General features: G+C 46.6%; 1 protein-coding gene across 1 annotated transcript in view; it reads left to right on the top strand.

The window, feature by feature from the left end:
- The first annotated feature begins 470 nt into the window (after nt 1–470).
- BMP6 (bone morphogenetic protein 6) overlaps nt 471–20355 on the top strand; it is a 155880-nt gene continuing 135995 nt past the window's right edge. Inside the window, exon 1 of the mRNA XM_045866398.3 lies at nt 471–1989. Within this exon, the coding sequence (XP_045722354.1) occupies nt 1353–1989 (637 nt within the window). The 5' untranslated portion in view covers nt 471–1352. The remainder of the gene's footprint in view (nt 1990–20355) is intronic.

The following is a 20355-nucleotide window of genomic DNA, read 5'->3' as shown; positions in this document are numbered from 1 at the left end:
GTGGCCCATTTGTGAGCAGCTTCTCGGAGGGTGTGTCCCAACTTCGAGCAGCTGCCTTTGAAAGTCACGTGTCCGCTGAACGCCTATGTTACATCCATAAGAGACACTAAGTAATAAAAACTATGCCTGTCCTTCCTCTGTGAATACAGGTGGCATTGATTTAACAGCTGATTTTGCTTTTATTTAGTTAAATCGTCACTTCAGGCCTTTTACGTGATTGTAAAAGAGACAGGTTTACATTAGGGTATCGATCGTCCTTACTAGCGATGACCTCTTCGCCTTTGCTACCTCGCGCCGACTTTGGGTGCCTCCAAGAATCCTCGGTACTTGAAACCTACGCGCGGCCGAGGCAACGCCTCCCTGGAGAGGGAGGGTGAAAGAAGGGGGCGGGCCTATTTAAATACAGGCGAGACGCGCCTCTCCATTGGCTGCCAGCCTGTCTGTTACCCAGGAGGGCAGGGACTCTCGGGGGCTGGAGTGCGGTACCTGAGCGAGACGCGCACCAGAAAGCCCACGTTGGCCGCTGCGGGGAGCGCAGCGCGGAGAGGCGGGAGACTGCGAATTCCCGCGCCGTCGCCGCGGTCACTGCTCCGCGCGCGGGTCCTGTTCCCTCCGGTCCCCTCTGCGAGCGGCGTTTGCGGGGCAGCCGGGAGAGCTCTAAACGGAAAGCAAGATCCTTGCCGCCTCCGCTTGGGGGGTCGAGCGGCGCGCCGAGATTCTGAGGGGGAGCGACAGTGCCCGAGGGCGGAGGGGCGCGGAGTTTGTGAGCGGGAAGGAAGTTAAGCCTCGCGGAGAAGACTGGCATCTCGGGACGCCGTGTCGCCACAGCCTGGGCCCCACCGCGGAGTAAACTTCGCGGCGGCCGTGCGAGCCAAGGAGAGGCGTGCGCGGGGATGATGCCGGGCATCTCCCCCAGCTGGTGAGCCTCCCCGCCGCCCCGGCTCCCACTCAGCCGCCCGGGAGGGCGCGGGACAGCGCACGTGCGCGGGCAGCGAGGCCCGAGAGTGACCGCGCCGTGACCCGCCCAGGGGCGAGGGCGCCGGCTGCAGCGCAGCCGGGACTCGGACGCACCTGGCCTGGACCTTGCGCCTCTAGAGCCCTGCGCCAGAGTCTGGGGCTCCCCTCCAAGTGGTTCACCGGGTGATCTCCCCCTTCGCCTCCGCTCCAGCCTGGGCAACTGGGGGCGCCCCAGAGGACGATGAGAGATAAGGACTGAGGGCCAGGAAGGGGAAGCGAGCCCGCCGAGAGGTGGCGGGGGCTGCTCACGCCAAGGGCCACAGCGGCCGCGCTCCGGCCTCGCTCCGCCGCTCCACGCCTCGCGGGGCCCGCGGGGCCAGCCCGGCCGGGCGGGGATGCTGGGGCGGAGGGCGCAGTGGCTGTGCTGGTGGTGGGGGCTGCTGTGCAGTTGCTGCGGGCCCCCGCCGCTGCGGCCGCCCCTGCCCGCCGCCGCCGCTGCTGCCGGCGGGGGGGCGCTGCTGGGGGACGGCGGGAGCCCGGGCCACGCGGAGCAGCCGCCGCCGCCGCCGCCGCAGTCCTCCTCCTCCGGCTTCCTCTACCGGCGGCTCAAGACGCACGAGAAGCGCGAGATGCAGAAGGAGATCCTCTCGGTGCTGGGGCTCCCGCATCGGCCCCGGCCCCTGCACGGCCTCCAGCAGCCGCAGCCCGCTGCGCTCCCGCAGCAGCCGCCTCGCGGGGAGCCCCCTCCCGGGCGGCTAAAATCTGCGCCCCTCTTCATGCTGGATCTGTACAACGCCCTGGCCGCCGCCGACGACGAGGACTGGGCGTCGGATGAGGAGAGGCGGCAGCACGGGCCCCGCGGAGCGGTCGGCTCGTCCCAGCCCCGGCAGCCGCCCCCCGGCGCGGCGCCCCCGGTCAACAGCAAGAGCCTCCTGGCCGCGGGACCCGGCGGTGGCGCGTCCCCACTGACCAGCGCGCAGGACAGTGCCTTCCTCAACGACGCGGACATGGTCATGAGCTTTGTGAACCTGGGTAAGGATCTGGGGTAGCGTAACGACGAATACACTCTCCCCTTAACGGTCTCCCGGGCCCGGGGAGGGAGGCGAGAGGGGGGAGGAGCCCCTGGCACGCGGGGCCCGGCTGGCGCGGCGGGGACGCGAGGGCCCGCGGGCTGCGCTCCCGCCACCTGCGCCGCGGTGGGCTGCACGTGCGCTTCCCCGCGCGGCAGGCCGGGCTGCGCGCTGGGGCTGCGGGAGGCGGCGGGCGGGCTGGGGCGCGCCGGGGCGTGGGGCTCTCGGACTCTCGGACTGCGGCGTCCGAGCGTACCCCGCGCTTTTTCCAGTAATGCCGGGGCCAGGTTAACTCGACTTTAGCAGAAAAGTCCCGCCCGAGTGTAGCCAGCAGGGAAGGCGAAGGCTCTTCAACACTCCTTCCCCTCCTCATTTCTTTTGCACCCTTAAAGCTCTGAGTGCCAGTTTCTCCACCGGGACTTTCAGGGAATCTGATAGCAACGGAGAACTTTGGAAACTTGACGTGATTGTGTTAAGTGGTATCCACGGAGTTGGGGGAGGAGGGTTGCAGAGGAAGGTGCCAAAAGGACCTCGGAAGGCATGCCAGACGGGGTTCGCGCGGGTTTGGGACCGGATCCCCAGCCCAGTTGGGGTAACCCATCCGGGATCCTAGTTCACATGCCTTTGGCGGGTGCCCCCAAAGGCTGAACTTCTGATCACTGCTGCCCCGAGCCGCACGGGCAGAGAAAGGGTGCGGGTTAGGGGCCGGGGTTGGGCGCTGAGCTGGTCTGAACTGGTTGCCAGGCAACAGAATGGAAATTCAAGGGCGGCTAAATCGGGCTCCGCCACAAATGTTCTGTGGCAAACCCGGACGGAGTCACATAGCCTCCCCCCCCCCCCCCCGGAGTTTTCTCATCTGTAAATGAGAACGGTGTAAGGAAGACTTTTTTTTCAGGATCAGTGCCTCTGATTTGTGCTACTCTTCATTCATAAACTGACTCAGCTTAGTAGACAAAGGGTTGCAGGGGACAAGTTCTCCGCGGGGAGAAATGGGGGCGCCGTAGCCACACCAGGGGTGGGTCTCCGCGGACTTCCTCCCGTGTGAGACGCGTGGCCCTGCCCAGGCCCCAAAGTGGGTTACCAGACACTTGTCAAAGCCACGTCAAAGGTGTCTGCATTGGACATTATTTACTTGAATGATTACCATGTAAAATAGTTAAGCGAGTTCTTTACAACTGTATCTATGAGATGATTCTCTGCTGGGCTTTGGGGGAAGGAAGGAGTGGGGGCCCAAGAGGGAGGTCCGATTGGCATCCAACTGGTGCAGAAATCCTCCTGGGAAATTCATGAAACAGAATCTCACAGGGAGTGGAGGCTCAAGGCCTGCCAATCTATTGCTGCTCGCAGGGCCAGGAGTTCTGATTGGATAAGAATTTTCACCATTTATTGGAACCAAATCCAAGGTTGAGGCACCTCCAGGAAATATTCTAAGGACTCTCATTGCCGTCAATAAAGTTTGCAGGGGAGGGGTAGCGGGGAGGGCCAGCGCTCTTCCTCATTCTAACTTCCGTGCTGCTTCTCGCTTAGTAGAATTCCACCTCTTGCCACCCCCCTCCCCTGTTTCCCGACAGCCTTGGGGAGATGTTTCCTTGCCTCTTGGGGTGGTCCCAACCTGGACAAAGTGGAGGATGAATGGCACTTCCGGCTCCTTCACGGAGAATCATTTACAGTCTCCAGAGAACCATGCCTGGGCTTAGACCACGGTTCTAACCTTGGCTGTCCATTAGCATCACCTGTGGACACTTAAAGAACTAAGGGATGCTGGGCTGCTTCCCAGAGCAGTTAAGTCAGAGTCTTTGAGGGTGGGCTCTGGCATCTTTTTTTTTTTTTTTTTAAGTGTCTTTGGTTTTTCTAATATGCCACCATGGTCAAGAAACACTGACATGATCCTGATGTCTGAAGGAAATCAGATCATTCCAGTGAGAGATTAAGAGCAATGCTTCTTTATGTTAGTGGCTCTGGAATGTTGCTGCACATTAGAATCACCCGGGGGGGCTTTTAAAAACCCAGATGCTGAGGTGGTACCTCGTATCAATGAAATCAGAATGTGTGGGGTGGAAGCCAGGTGTCCGTAGTTTTAAATTAAGTTCTTCATGTGAATCCAGTGTTTGGAAACCACTGCCTGAAGTGATATTTGAAATTGTTAGGGTTGGCTTCAGGCTAGGTTTGTAAAGGATGGTGACATTTACTGTGTTTAGTGACCTCTAAATTCTCCTCGTTCCTTGCTTGTCTGACCTTTCTTGGTCTACAGGTACACATTGGTTCTGAGTCACACTGCTTGAAGCTGGTTGTCAATTCTGCTAAGAGGATGATTTAACTTACATTTCTCATAAGGGAAACTTCAAGGTCCAAAAAACAACACCGAAAAATTTCCAAGAGAATTCAACAGGAGTATCCTCTTGGGTCTGGGACAGGCTGATGTGGAACTGGAAGAGATTCCTGGGTAGGAAACTCTGCCCCAGGCCCCACCGCTGTCATAGCATGGGGCTTTCTGACTATGAGTTGTCACTGTCTGTAGGTCCAGCCTTGGACTCCACGGGGGCAGTTAGGGGGAAACCTTCAGGTAAGTAGAATCCAAGTCACAAGCCATGCCACCTGCTAGTCCAGCAATTCTATTTAATCTTAATCCATTTAGCAGTAGGAAAGAGGATTTCAGAATGAGAGGCTAAAATGTGATAAAATCTGATTATCCTAGCTCTGAGCTTAAAGACAGTTCATTTGAAGAAAGTAATTGCTTAGCAATGTGGATTCTCTAAGGATGTTGGAGAATTCTGCCGATTTCCACATCCATGGCATGTTAGCGGCTGCATTACCTGACTCATTAAAGAACCTGCAGAAAGATACATGTTTTCAAGTACTTTTACACCTAGTGAGTTAGATAAATAAACTGAAAGTGTAAGAGAAAGTGATACATAGTTGTAAACCTCTTCCCCCCCCCCCCCCCCAGGGAGAATAATTTACTCATGAAATACATCTGAAACACGCTGAGCCTTCTCAGCTGGAGTGGCTATTAGGAAGTATGAATCAACAGAATTAGGTTTCTCCCACATGTCCCAAATGCTGGTTATTCAACCAGCTCACTACTGTTGATGTTGACTATTTGAAACTCTCTCTGGGCGAATAGGTTGGAGATGTGTAACCTCCTTAGCACTGACGGGCTGGTGCGCAGGGTGCCTGGCAGAGCGGCTGCATTCAATCAGGCCCCCAGATGCCATTTTCTTCTTGTTTTCTAATGCTAAAAATGTCTTGGCAGTCTAATAAGCAGGACTGCCAATTTGGTGACCTTGGAGAAGTATCCTGAAATATCCTTTAGGTCTTAAAATTCACCTTCTTAGAAAAGCCTTCTCTAACCCCTCTATATCAAAGAGTGCTCCGCCCCCCCCCCCTTCTTTACCGTCACAGAATGCTGCTTATTCCCTTGGTTGCACTTATCACAAAGTGTGTGTGTGTGTGTGTGTATAATTTTTTTTTCTTTAAAATTTGCTTATTCACATGTCACCCCTCTGGGTAGCAGCCTCAAAAGGCAACCAGGCCTTTATCCACCATTGAAACCTAAGTCTTAATATCATGCTGAGCGCATGGAAGGTGCTTAATAAAGACTGAATTAATGAAAAAGACCTATCCTTCATTTAAAATTCATATTTCACTGATCTGGAAGATCTGATCACTTAGAAATGGCATACCTGAGTTCTGTTAAGTCAAAGACATTTAAAGTAAAGACATTTAGGACATGGACGTTAATGGTATCCGATGTATATCATAATGCTTTATTAATATACCTGTTTTTTTATTAGTTACCCATATGTATATTTCTAATGTGCATCACATTTGAGAGTAGTGCAAAATTTTTCTTTAAATCTCTGCATTTCAGACTTCATTTATTTTGAATTAATGAGGTGTTGATCTCTAGATGCTAGGGTAAAGAGGAAATAAAACTCAAAATATGCTCAGAAAAGGGAATCAGTATGTATTAGTACAAGTAACAAGAAACTTATTGTACTAAAAATACTGGCAATCTTCTGAACAAAATTACCCTTGGGAAACATAAATTAGAAGAAAAATGGAATACTCCCTACTTGTATTTGTAACCAGATACACTGTACTGTCTTTTTCTCATAAACATAGGATCAGTGGTACTATTTTTCGTGGAGGCTGCCTGTACTTATGAAGATTTTTGTTAGCAGAAAATAAATCCCTGCCTGCAAGCTACTCATAGCAAATATAATTTGGAGAATTTGGTTGCAAGAGTGTGGTTCAAAGGAGCAGTGGATGTTCTAAAGAAATTTCAAATAGTAAATGTGAAATTCAGTGGTATTTCAACAACAAAAAAAAAGTTGTACAAAGTGTTCTTAAACTCAGATCAAAGGGCAAGCAGATATCATTGTTTAGACTTCAGATGGTGTTTCCTCTGGTTGTCCTTCTAAAAATGGGTATAAATCCTTTTTAAATGTGCTGAATCATGCTTAGTTCCTCTACTTAAAAGCTTACCTCTGATTAGCATGGAGGAAGGATTCCTACTGATAGAAAAAAAAAAAATCTGTGTCTGGGGGGAGGCGAGCAGGTCAACAACGTTCAGCACTTGAATATTCAACATGTCCTCACTGTTTTCAGAGGTGAGTGACTTTAAATGTTGGATTTCAAAGTAGTATTTTACTTGAATATGGGGGTGGGTGGCTGCATGCTGGGCGTCATAGGTGGTTAGCAGACTCTCGAAGATGACTTCCCGGTGATCCTGCCTCACTCTCTTTTGAAGGAACGGAGTTAGAAAAGGAACACGGGGGCGCCTGGGTGGCTCAGTTGGTTAAGCGACTGCCTTCAGCTCCGGTCATGATCTCAGGGTCCTGGGATCGAGCCCTGCATCGGGCTCCCTGCTCGGTGGGAAGCCTGCTTCTCTCTTTCCTACTCCCCCTGCTTGTGTTCCCTCTCTCGCTGTGCCTCTACCTCTCTCTGTCAAATAAATAAATAAAATCTTTAAAAAAAAAAAAAAACAAAAACAGAAAAGGAACACGAAGAGGGTAAAATTTCTTGGATGATTCACCAGCGTTCTCTAATTTTTCATAACTCTTTCGCTCTCTGCCTCCCATCCTGTATTTGAAAATGAATTAGTCCATAGAATGCTTTTTCTTAATATAAAGCCAGTACAGCTTTCTCTTAATTTTTCTGTTGTGAGCCTTGTCCTGCCTTTCCCCTCTCTCCTCTTGTTCGAATTTTAGTCACATCCTATTTGGTGCTTCCAGCAGTGGGAAAGAAAGCAGGCAATAGGGAATTTAATCAGACGATTGTGTTCCTGACAAGAAGCTTCCATAAATACCCAAGTAAAGGGAGTAGAAATCAATGTAGAAACTCTCGGAGAGATGAACAATTGAGAGTCCTCATGTATGCAAACAGCTGTTACACATTAACCTTTCTGTCCCCACCCTCCTTGTGGCCATGGCCCAACCCAGCCAGATGCCAGGCAATATGGCTGCCTTGGCCACAGGGTGTCACCCAGGGCCTGGTATGGGGTACAGCTGCCGACTTGTGTTCCTCACAAAAAAGCTGATGCCTCCTTTCTCTGTTTCCATCATGACAGCTCAGCTGCTTTTATTCAAGCGTATTCTCTCCTTTTATCCTTACTTTCTAACACCATGGTTGGCCGTGCTCCCTTCCAACTCTTGTCCTCTGGAAACTGGTAAGCCAGAAAATAGCTCCAGTCTTACCTGGAAGATAGGAAAGTGGTGACAGTTATATCAAAGAGAAGGAAAACCATTCTCACTGTCATAAAAACTAGACTCACTAAAGAACCAGGGCCATCACCCTTCTGAAATTTTTGAGAGTGCCAGAAATTCTCAGAACTCCGTTGTACCTGCTCATCTTCCACTGGAAGCATTAGAAATAAGAAACTGTAGTTCACTGAAGTTGACTGGGTTTTTTGTTCAGTTACTAGTGTTTTCACAATACTGTTCTTAGGTGCCTGGGTGGTTCAGTCTGTTAAGCGTCTGCCTTCGGCTCAGGTCATGATCCCAGGGTTCTGGGATTGAGCCCCGCATTGGGCTCCCTACTCCTCAGGGAGTGTGCTTCTCTCTCTGCCCCTCACCCGTTTGTGTTCTGTCTCTCAAGTAAATAAAATCTTTAGCAAAAAAAATATTCTCTTCTCTTCCCCCCCCCCCCCCCACTCTAAATATGTAGTATTTCAGTCCTCTATGTGTAAAGTTAGACTCTGGAGCTGGCTGGGGACTATGGCTCCCTTCCATAACCTTGTTTTATCTGGGGAAACAAGCCCAAGCAACCGATACCCCATTTTAAAGCAGGGCTTTCACTATCATTAACAGAAGTTTGGGATTATTGGCAAATTTGTTATCTATAGATCATAGAATTTAGAGCTTTAAAGGTTTTGAATATCATCTAGTCACTTATGTTTGTATTAAATTTGTTTGATTTATTCAGGACCATTTCCTCTTCACTGCTGTTTTATCTTAAGGCTGAGGGACAACCACAAAGAGATCCTAATGCACCAGAGGAATAGGGCCGTAGGGCCATTGGTCAGGCAGGAGTGGATAATTAAGGAGAAATTACAAAAGCATGTAAAAGCACTGCCCTGGGCGAGAGGTGGGGAAGCCCAGATCTGGAATTTTGTGGGTTTTTCTCTTCGTGGGTAGCGTTCTCTCCTAGAACTCTGCTTTTGGAAAAGAAAAAGCCATGCATATCTATAAATATCCCCTGTTTGGCATGCCAAAGCACTGCAGACCCCGAAGAATTGTTCTCTGCTCTGAAAGTGAGTTGAAAACCAGGTTGCCGTGAGTGGCATTGTTCCACTGATGTCTGCAGGCACTGAGTCTCTTCCTGCCCTTCCCATGTCCATTATTAAAATGATTGGGTCCATAATAGAAATGATATCTAAATGACATCAGGTAATTCCTTGATGGGTCCCCATGGTCTTGTTATCTCTAACCCAGTCCCAGATGACTGGGTAGAAGACTGTCCTTCAAACATTTTTGCAGAATGAGGTTCTGGTTCCGAGTGGGAGAGCCTTCCTGACTTTCAGGTTCCTGGGCATACGCCCTTGATTACTGATCCTGCTGGATAGGTTGGGATTGTCCTAGGCCTGAAATGTCCTTGCTTCATATTGCTGATTTGATGTTCAGATTGTTTTCTCATCATCAGAGAGCTCTGTGGGGGTGGGGTGGGTGAGTGCCGTAGCTTGACTGCAGGCAGAAAACAGTGTCTCCAGAGCAGAACCAAGCCCTGAGCCTTCTACACACTGAACTTTGATATCCGCCTCGATCCTTATGATGACTCTCCTGCCACTTACCCTTTTCACCTTGTCCAGAATGTGACTTCCAGCCTTAGACATCTGTGTGTGTTGATTGTTGTTCCTGTGTTTACAGTCTTGTTGGTTTCCTGTACATGAACATGGGCTGGCAAAAAAATTCTGATTCGTGTATCAGCAGAGTGTGAACTAACCATATCATCGGCATGAGCTATTTTATGTGCTGATTAGGTTGGGAGATTTATGTAAGTGGGCTTGCTTAAATCCCCGAGACCAGTTATTTTCTCCTCCCTCTTTCAAATCTATGAATCACATTTAAATATTCTAAAGATAGAGCTTTGTCAACTACAGAATTAGGGACTAAGAGTTTTACTTGACTTTGTTTTTTTCTGGATTTTATTTGAACACTCCCATGTCAGAGTAAGTTAACAGAGAAGCTGTGCATTAAAACAAAAAAATACATTTTTTTTTTTTAGCAGTTTTAGCAGTGTATAGCATAATTGAATGGAAGGTCCAGAGATTTCCCATATACTCCCTGCCCCCATAACAATAGCCTCAATTGCTGTCAGCATCCCACACCTGAGTGGTACATTTGTTATACTTGATAAACCTACCTTGATCACCTGAGTTCATTGTTCGCCATAGGGTTCACTCTTGATGTCCTGTGTTCCCTGGGTTTGGACTGATGTATAAGGGCGTAAATCCATCATTACAGTATCATACAGAGTCCTTTCACTGCCCTAAAACTCTTCTGTGGAGAAGCTGTACATGTAACCAGAAAAACAAATCAATGGGAATATGAAAAGTCCCCAAATAGGCAGAGTTTGTGGGGGAGAAAAATAAAATGCCTTTGTTGAATAATGTTTTGTTTCTGTGGTCTTACCACATTGGTATATAAATAAGTAATTTCGATGGACTCTGAAGACCTGATTTTGTGCTTCTGTGTGTTGACCCCAAATCCATTAGAAATCCCTCCCCCACCCCCCCTTTTTTTTTTTAAGTCTGGGAGTTTAAAAATCTTTTTTCCTCCACATACTTTCATTGAGGTGTCTGTCACCATAGTACCTAGACAATCCCTTAGGCAGAGATATGAGCGATTAAATTTCTCCCTGGCTTGTGCCCTGTTTGATCCATGCTCTGCAGGATTTGGGGGAGTCAAATAAGCCTGAAGAATGAACAAGAATTATAGGAATTCTGTGCTTGTTAATTATTGAAATTTGGGGGGTGGTTAGGAGAAGGATGAAGTATTTTTCCTTCCTTTCTGAAAACATATTAGAACTTAGTGTGCTTTGGATTGAGAAACTCACAAAAATGTTTTACTGGCCCTAGAGGCAGGTCAGGGGACCTTAAAAGATTTCCTCAGGAGAAACTGTTCAGACCAGATTAACACTAAATTAATAGAGACTCTATAAATCCAGAGATCCTTGTAAAGTGATATATAGATTAGGCTTATTTGCTTTGAACTGTTTTCTATGAGATAGGGCTACACAGATTAATGGTAAATAAGAAAAGAGAACTCTGAAAGATTGTTATTGAACAAATAACTCATTTGAGGTGTTTCTGGAACTTGTGGGCCTTTTTTTTAATAAGCATTATACAGGTGAGACACTTCATAAATTCTCCTCAACTCTCCTCCTGCAACTCTCCATTTTAGTGGGGTATTTTCTCACTGAATACTAGCTAAGTCCCCCTGCTCCCCATAATGAAACCTCTCAAAAAGAGGGGAGATCTTGGGACCATGGCGGTATCAATGGGCTTGAGAAATTTAGCTTTAGTAACCTCTGACTTAGGATGTGCTGTGGTTTAAGTACCCCACTGGTAGGATAGAAGCTTCTCAAGCCCTAAGTGAAATGATACCACAGGGTAGGACTAAGACTCAGGGTAGGTAGTGGTGAAGAGGAAATAGGTGCTTTAAAGACCTTTGGAGAGTTGCGTTTCTCCCAGGGGGCCATGGAACAGGCCTTTGCATTCTTATGGGGTCTGTGTAGGGTGGAATCCCCTAACACCAGCTTTGGGAACTGCTCCCACAAATCCAGCACCTTGGCTATTTCATTTGCTTAATTGAGGGTGTTTGACACCTCTTGTTACGCGTGCACATTTGCGTCCTCCTTATAAGATGTGGACTCCAGCATAGCTTCAGGGATGTAAGTCGTCCCCAGTGGAGGTTGGTTTCCCTCTTTCTCTTTTGCTTTTCCCTTTTCTTCCCATTAGTAAATTTAGCAACTCCATTGCATTTATTTCCTCTTTCTTATCTGTTCTTTTTTCACAGTGTTGGTGCCTTTGGTTAGTCATTGACCTAACACAGCAGATTGTATGCCATTTCCATGGTGTCTGGTGGTTTTATACCACCAAAATGACTCATTGGCTCCTAGAATGGATGAGTTGCTGGTTTTCTTGATGGTGCTGGAAAGTGCTTATGGCCAATTCAATATAGAATTGAGGAAAGAGTGCATGATCAAGATTTAGGAAGCTTGAATTTATGCTCTAGTCTTAGTGCTATCCCTTTTTATGGTATCTTGGTCAAGCCACTTAAGTGAATTTCTTGGTCTCTTTCCTTGTAAAATATCTTCCCTTTTTTGTAAAATGTGAGCACATTGGCCAGATCAGCATTTTCCAAATAGTGTTTCATGGAACACTGCTTTTCCAAAATATTCTGCAGAAGATGATCATGGAGAATATCATTTATATCCTCCTGCCCTCTGAAACTTACAAGTCAATCAGCATATTAAAGCTCTGACAAGCCCAGCAGTGAAGAAGTCTGCTGATTTGCTTTAGGAGAGGAGAGCTTTCTTTGTATTTACTTTTGCTCTGTAACTGCTTTTTATGTCCACCTCAGGCGCCTCTGCCCCCAGATCCACTCCTGATCCTTCCCCTGGTCATCTTTGTGGAGCAGGGTTGGGACCTCAGGCAGCTGCATTTCTAGCTGCTACTTGCTCTTCTGTGACTCCAGCTTGCTCTGGATGAGCTGCCGTATTCCACCTGCTGCTGGTGGCCCCGGGGGCTCTCCCTCCTGAGTGTAGAAGTGGCTTCTTGCTGACGGTCCATGGGTTGTCTCACCATAACCCATTTGGCTGCTTGGCTCTGTCCCAGCTGTCTACACCACCAGTTCCCTGCATTAAATTCCCTCCGTTGTGGGTGCCTGGGTGGCTCAGATGGTTAAGCGTCTGCCTTCGGCTCAGGTCATGATCCCAGGGTCCTGGGATTGAGTCCCGCATTGGGCTCCCTGCTCAGCGGGGAGCCTGCTTCTCCCTCTGCCTCTCTCTCTCTCTGTCTCTTATAAATAAATAAATAAAATCTTTAAAAAAATAAATTCCCTCCGTTGTAAACACTGGCAGGGATTCCGCTTTCCCTGCTTGGACTCTTGATTGCTATCACCTCTTTTTTGTTGTTGTTCTTGTTACCATTCTTCATCTTTTTTTTTTTATGTTATGTTAATCACCATACATTGCTATAACCTCTTAATTCAGTGGCACGAAGATAAACTCTGAACTAGAGAGTATCAGAACCCAATGCTGGGAGTGTTCCCTGTTGTGTTTCTCTGACTGATTCTTTATTTTCTGAAACAACTTTCTTGAGATATAATTGACAGAACAAGCTGCTTATTTCAAGTGTACAATTTCATGAGCGTCGACATAGACCTGTACCTATGAAACCATCCCCACAGTCAAGATAGTGAACATAGGGGTGCCTGGGTGGCTCAGTGGTTAAGTGTCTGCCTTTGGCTCAGGTCATGATCCCAGGGTCCTGGGATCGAGCCCTGTATCGGGCTCCCTGCTCCGCGGGAAGCCTGCTTCTCCCTCTCCCATTCCCCCTGCTTGTATTCCCTCTCTCGCTGTGTGTCTCTCTCTGTCAAATAAATAAATAAAATCTTAAAAAAAAAAAAAAAGATAGTGAACATATATCCTGAGCTATTCTTTTAGACAATTACCTATGCCAGGGAATGCAATAATCCTAACGCACAGGAACTTCAGTGAAAACTCCCCATTTTTCATGGATGATGTTGCTTTTCATGCATTCATCTTACAAGCCTTGAACATCCTTAAGAAAGGAATTTGCTGAAGATGTTTGTGAATGGTTATCTTGGAACCGAGAACTGTGGAGTCAAGCCTTCCTGGGGTCAAGCTTGCTCTCAGCAGCTGTGATTGGCTTTTATCCTATATCTCACCTCCCATATTTATTTTAGGAGATAATAGTAAAAATAGGTAAGTTCTCTTTCTTAATTTTGAGATTGAGCATGTAGGGGTACTTTTGGGTTGTTAGTGATCCTATTGACATCTTGTTTCTAAATACTCAAGTTTAAAAGATCTGATCCTTCTGGAAAACATCACAAAGATGCTTTCCTGTGTTTCTGTTTTAAATTCTGGCAATTTAGGTAGGGCACAAGTCCAAGAAATTTATGAAAGTAGACTCCAATTTACCTCCAACTCTTCCCCCTATGCTCATCCTTCTCCAAATGTTCTGTAAGCTTAAGTAGAAACTGCATTTTTTTTTTTTGCAAGAAAACATAAGTATTGTATTTCTTTATGGTCTTTGCCTGGAAAAATGACCGATGTCACTTATTATCCTATTATCTGAAGGCAAAAACAGACTTTTATAGCTGCAAACTCATAGATAGTAAGATAGGGGAGAAATTGGAGAAAGTTACCGGGAGTTGTATTGATGTTCTTAATAGCGCTGGTCACATAATGGAACAGCTTCATGAAGTTACCTGACCATGTCCTAACTCCAGACTAGGGGAAGCTACTCTTGTCTTTCCACCCACTTTCTCCTTTCCCTTTGACTTCTGTCCCCATCACTCTGCTGTCCCAGGTCTTCATCTTGCTCTCCACAAGACTTTGTCAATTTGAGACCTTTTTTTTTTCTTCCTCTGAAAGGACTGTACAGCCAAAAGGCGAAAAAATTCTCTCCTTTCTGTAATGCTGCTTGCTCCCTTCTTGGTTCTTTTTCTATCCTGTAGACTGCTGCTTTATTTGGTGACATTTCGTGAAAAGCAGCAAAAGATTGAGAAGGGTTGGCATGTGGCACGAGAGCTACACACGGGGCTGAGATAGCCACGGGATTTGAGGGGGCCGGGAGCACACCCAGGGCCGGAACTCAGGAGATGACATGTGGCCACAGGGCACGATGGCAGGCAGGTGCCGGGCGTAAAGGTGCCCCGCCCCAGAGACGTGGCGGCCTGGCGGTGGGCGGGCCATGGTGATGGGGAGCCCAGCAGCTGGTGTAGTCAGAAGGCCAGAAGTCAGCCACGGGGAGGTCTGTCCATGCTGAGCACCCGTGCGTGTATTCGGAGTGCGGTCCAGGCACGATGTGCCTCCAGAACCGTGTGAGGTCGCGCTTCTCAAGCTGTCTTTGCACAAGAACCGGTTTTGATTTTGTTTTGTTTTTAATTTCTGTGGACATACACTTTTGTAAAATCCACCAAAGATGAGTTATTAGAAAAGCAAAATGAAACAAAACAGCCCCAATCCATAGAAAACCAAGCCTCTATCTTTAGTTATTAGATTCCACTGGTATGAAATAATCAAGTTGTCAAACTGAACAGCCTCCACTTCTGTACTTGTTGCGGGCTGGTGACAGTTGGTGGGTCAGCACAGACTTAGCAAGTTTTTTTTTGTTTCTTCTTTTTTTTTTTTTTTTTAGATTTTATTTATTTGAGAGAGTGCAGTTGCACAAACAGGGGAACAGCAGGGTCCCCGCTGAGCAGGAAGCCCCATGTGGGGCTTGATCCCAGGACCCTGGGATCATGATCTGGGCCAAAGGCAGACGCTTAACCGACTGAGCCACCCAGGCGCCCAGACCTAGCCTGTTTCTAGGGAGCAGCTTCTTGGACCAACCGGCTGACTTGGGGCATTTGGTGAGGGCATCTACAAGGGTCTGCGAACCAGGGAGCTAGGCACCCCGTGCCGCCCTAATCTCCGCCCTCTTCCCACATCCAGCCAATTGTCAGGCTCGCTGTTTCTGCTTCAGCCATCTCTCAGTCCCACGGGGTTTCTCCACTCCTTCCCCAAGTTCCCTGCGCCAGGTCACTGGGATGTTGGCCTAGACTTCTGTGCTGTCTCCTGTGGCTAACCCACCCTTGCATCTCCGCCGGCTGGTCCTTCGGTAGCTCGTCTTTCTGTTCTCCCTCTTCCCTCCCGTTCCCTGGATCCTCACGGCGGACTGAACGAAGCCCCAGTGCCACCCTGATTCCCACTCCGTCGTCCAGCTTTACCTCCCGCGCTCATCTCTGTGTGCTGTCCTTCAGCTAACCAACTGCTGAGCGATTTCCTCCTCCCACTCCTGGCCTTTTTCTCCGGATTTTTAACGTTTATATTGTGCAGCTGCTCATTTCCACATTCTCAATTCTGTCCTTCAAACCCCGGTTCGAATGGCATCTCTTCATGGTAGCCTTTCGGACATCGGCTGACCCACATGCTATGCATGACTCTTTGGAAGAATGTTCAGAGCTTTGCCTTAGTGCCGAGCGCCACAGAGCAGCTTGCTAACGTCAGGTATGTGTTTGCAGATGAACTCCGTGTGGCTCTTAGGAAGGATTTGGGAACCTTGGATTCCATTGTTGGCTCAGATTTGGGCAAATCACCTTCAGCACCAACCTCTCTGATTCTTTGTCGGGTAATATTTTATTTATCTTGACACCTCCCACCCCGAAGTACCTAAGGTGGTGCCTTAACCTTCGTTGATCCTGAGTAAGTGCTCACTGGGAGAATGAAGGTCAGTTTGTCCAAAATAAAATTGGTGTATGCATGTCTTCTTTCTTTCTCCTATCACTAATAACATCAAACCTTTGAGTGAGAGAATTATAAACTGTGAAACGCTGTGCAGATAGGAGAAACACTCTTTAACTTTTCTATTCACAAAAGTGGTTCTAAAAAGGGAACTTACCTTGCCTTCTCCTTTCAGGGTTTATGTTCTGTGACTTTCTGGATGGTTTAGAAGAAGAAAAAAGCCTTCAGAAAGAAGAAATATTCTTTTCCCTCTATCTGGTGTCATTATGACTTTAATAAGTATTAATAGGAGTCAGAAAGAATTGCTGCTAAGTCTAAATTTAAATTTTCTGGTTGTGCCATGCAGAAAGCTTGCATGCAAGGAGGCACGATTCCCGCAGGTGCCGACGCAAAATACTTATCTTGTCAGCCTGTACTTTAGGCTCGATGGCTCGGCTTACATCGCGATGGTGTTAGACATTCTGTTTACGTAAGGGCTGAGGGGGTGACATAATGTCTATTGAAGCAAACTCACTTAGCTCCCCAGGAGGCAACAGGGAGCATTTAAAACCCAAAGACCGATCAAAGCCATGGGCAGGGTTGAGATACCCCTGCCCAGGACCAGAGAGGTCTGGCCGGGGGAGGGTGGTCTCTTGGTTGGTTGCCTGAACAGACGTGCATTATTGCCTCACTGTATTTCCAGAACATTGGTGAAATGAATCAGGCAGAATTCAACTCTGAGCAGCCGATCCAGAGAGACTGCCTAAGTGGGCACAAGTATGTCCAAATAGGTTGGAAAAAATGTCAAATTAGAGTCAGCACATACGAGATGTGATGTTTCTCTTTTTTATAGACTGTTATAAAAGTTGTTTAAAATTAAACAGCTCTTCAGTACTTAAATTATGTGTAATGAGACAGGTAGGTCCTGGAACAGAAAACATTTTTTTCCTCCTCATCCCACTTAAAATTTGCTCTCCCTACCAGAGTATGCAAGACATAAACACTTTCATATCCAGGATATATATTAGCCTTAGGATGAGAAGAGATTAGCCCGAGGGGGAGAGAGAGAGTTGATACAGGTCATAAAAGTAGCAGATCCAGTTCTCCAGGTTTTATCTGCTGAACTGCAAGTGTGTAGTCAAGAGGAATATGAAATAACTTCAGGTTCCTATTTGTAAGTGATGAGCTTGTGTATTTTATAATTTTAAGATATGTATCAATGTAGAGGAAGGTATTATGCAGTATATACTCCCTTTACCTGACTCCCACCCAATTAGACAGTTTTTATTTTTTTCTCAGCTTTATTGAAGTAGTATTGACAAATAAAGATTGTATATATTTAAGGCGTGCATCATGGTGACTTGACATAAGTAATTGTGAAAAAAGAAAACGTGAAATCAAGCTAATCAACATATCCATCATGTTCTCAGTGGGGGGTGGGGTGGGAGGGATGGGGTGACTGGGTGATAGACACTGGGGAGGGTATGTGCTCTGGTAAGCACTGTGAATTGTGCAAGACTGTTGAATCTCAGATCTGTACCTCTGAAACAAATAATGCAATATATGTTAAGAAAAAAAAAGAAGAAGAAGAAGGTAGCGGGAGGGGAAGAATGAAGCGGGGGAAATCGGAGGGGTAGACGAACCATGAGAGATGATGGACCCTGAAAAACAAACTGAGGGTTCTAGAGGGGAGGGGGTGGGAGATGGGTTAGCCTGGTGGTGGGTATTGAGGAGGGCACATTCTGCATGGAGCACTGGGTGTTATGCACAAACAATGAATCATGGAACACTTCATCTAAAACTAATGATGTAATGTATGGGGATTAACATAAGAATAAAAAAATAAATAACAACATATCCATCATGTTCTATAGTGACCATTTTCTGTGTGTGTGTGTGGAGGGGGGAATGGGGGTGAGAACACTTGAGATCTACCCTTCTAGCACATTTTAAGTATACAGCACAGTACTAACTATAGTCACCATGCTGTCCATTAATCTCTAGAACTCACCATGCATAACAAACTGTACCCTTTGACCAACATTGTCCCATTTTCCTGCCCACTCCCCCCCCCCCCCGCCCCCAGCCCCTGCAACCACCACTCTACTCTTGGCTTGAGTTTGACTATTTAATTTAATTTATTTTTTTAATTTAAACTCAATTAACCAACTTATAGTAAGTGCATTATTAGTCTCAGGTGTAGTGTTCAATAAATTATCAGTTGCTTATAACACCCAGTACTTATCACCCAATTACCCTATCCCCCCCACCCACCTGAGTCTGTCTATTTTAGATCTATATATGAGTGGTTTTGTACAGTATTTATCTTTCTGTGTCTGACTTCCCTCACTTAGCATAATGTCCTCCAGGTTCATCTATGGTGTGCCAGGGTTTCCTTTTTTAAGGCTGAATAATACCCTATTGCCTACTCCACATTCCTTTTACCATTCATCTGTCCACGGATACTTAGATTGTTTCCATATCTTGACTGTTTTTTTTTTTTTTTTTTTTTTGGCTCTGTTTAGGAATAAGTAATAGTGTGTAATGTTGCATTATTCAGGACTTGTTAAGGTATCTTGGCTCTTGTAATATCTGTCCTCTCTCTCACTTTTTTCCCATTTGACCAGCTCTTGTTGGAGTCGCAATTCATCTCATGTTTGTAGCACATCATCTAACTTGTGCTCTCTCGGTGTGGGATGACATGAAACACTCTTCTCTGAAGCAAATGGTCATCCCTTTGACTTTTTTTCCCACCTGTGTTTTCAGGACAGTAGAAATGCTAGCTCATTCTCATGCACTTGATCTGTCTCATTGGGTGTTATATTTTCATGACTCTTCTGGTGCTTGGGGCCTGGCTCATAGGAAGCCAAACTCAGAATCAAAACTTCTCCTGAAGTGCCACCTTGCATCACTAAAACCACAGAGACAACTGGGATAGCCCTGTTAACACTACAAAAATAAAAGATGTCACCAGAACATTTCGCTGGCATGAGGGATTTATTTCCACGATTCTCTAAGGTCAACTACGATATGTGCTTTTTCCTACCGGGCAGCAAGCATGTTTTACCAAACTCTTACCTAAGTGCTTTTCATTTACAGTTCCACAATGAATTCTTGGCCGCCCCCATGTTGATTTCAGCAAATATTTTGATTTGCTTCTACACCTTTTTTGAGGAAGCAAATTCCAAGTTGCTGTTCATCTTTTAATTTTTGCCAACATTTTGCGAAAATGTTTGAACAGAAAAATTGAAAGATTTTACAGTGACTATATATCCCCCCCAAAGAATGCAAAAAATATCTACTTATAAAAGGATCCCATATAGCACATGAAGGCAAAAGTTTATAGGTTCTATTGTCATATCCTTTTAAATTCTGGAAGATACAGTGACAGTGTGCCTCTGAACAAATGGAAGCTGAGGCACTGGGTAACCTACTCTGATGAAAGAGTTCCTTAAACCCAGGGAGTGTCTTCAGTGTAGAAGTGACAGATTTAGTTTGGTTGTCCGGTATGTTTGTGGAGCTCTTTCAAGGCACCACGCTAAGCACTGACTCTACTCCAGACAGAATATGGTGGTGTCTAGGATGGAGCTAAAAGCAGAATATTATGGGTGTACCAAGGAGGATGTGATTAATTTATGGGGGGACATGACATTCAGGCTGAATGTAGAAAGAAGAGTTGGCTTTCCACTGGTGGATGTGGAAGGCACGGGGTTTCCTGCCTGAGGAAGCTATGAGGGGAATGGTGGTGGGTCATTAGGTGTAGTGAGGTCTGAGGCTGGATCCGAGGGCAAGTGGGCCTGGAAGTGGTATGGGACTCAGTGGGGGGAGGAGGTTGAAAAAGTAGGCTTAGACCAGACCCTGAGGAATATTGAAGCAATTCTGAGGAGTTTGGGCTTTATTTTGTAGGCAGTGAGGAGCTATTTACAAATTTTCAGTAAGGCTGTGGAGTGACTGATGTGTGCTTAGGAAGATATTTCTGGTAGCAATGTGGAAGAGGCTGGAAATGAGGAGACCAGCTAGGACATTTTTGCAGTTGTCTGGGTAGACCCCCCCCCCCCATTTAATCTGTATCTGCAGCATCTGAGGGGCTTTTTGAAATTTTAAAAGTATTTTGCATTTTTTCCTTCCTTCAGTTAAGTTTAGAATGTTTAATAAAGAAGGGAAATTAGGTGACAAATTCATGAATAGCACCTAAGAGTTTATAACTTGTGGAAAAAGTGCTACTTCCAGTAACTAAAATCTGAAATGTGGTGATTTAAATAGACATTTAAATAGTCTTAACCTGGTCTTCCTGGAACTCTTTCCCTCATTTCTTCTTACAATTAAAAACAGCAGTTTGTGAGCTTAGAATTGTGGTCAAGCTGCAGAGAATGTT

This window comes from Mirounga angustirostris, unplaced genomic scaffold (assembly GCF_029215605.1).
Source record: "Mirounga angustirostris isolate CCGP_5_RB_7025 unplaced genomic scaffold, mMirAng1.0.hap1 SCAF_8, whole genome shotgun sequence".
In the NCBI taxonomy this organism is placed as follows: domain Eukaryota; kingdom Metazoa; phylum Chordata; class Mammalia; order Carnivora; family Phocidae; genus Mirounga; species Mirounga angustirostris.
This window is presented reverse-complemented; position numbering and strand designations above follow the sequence as displayed.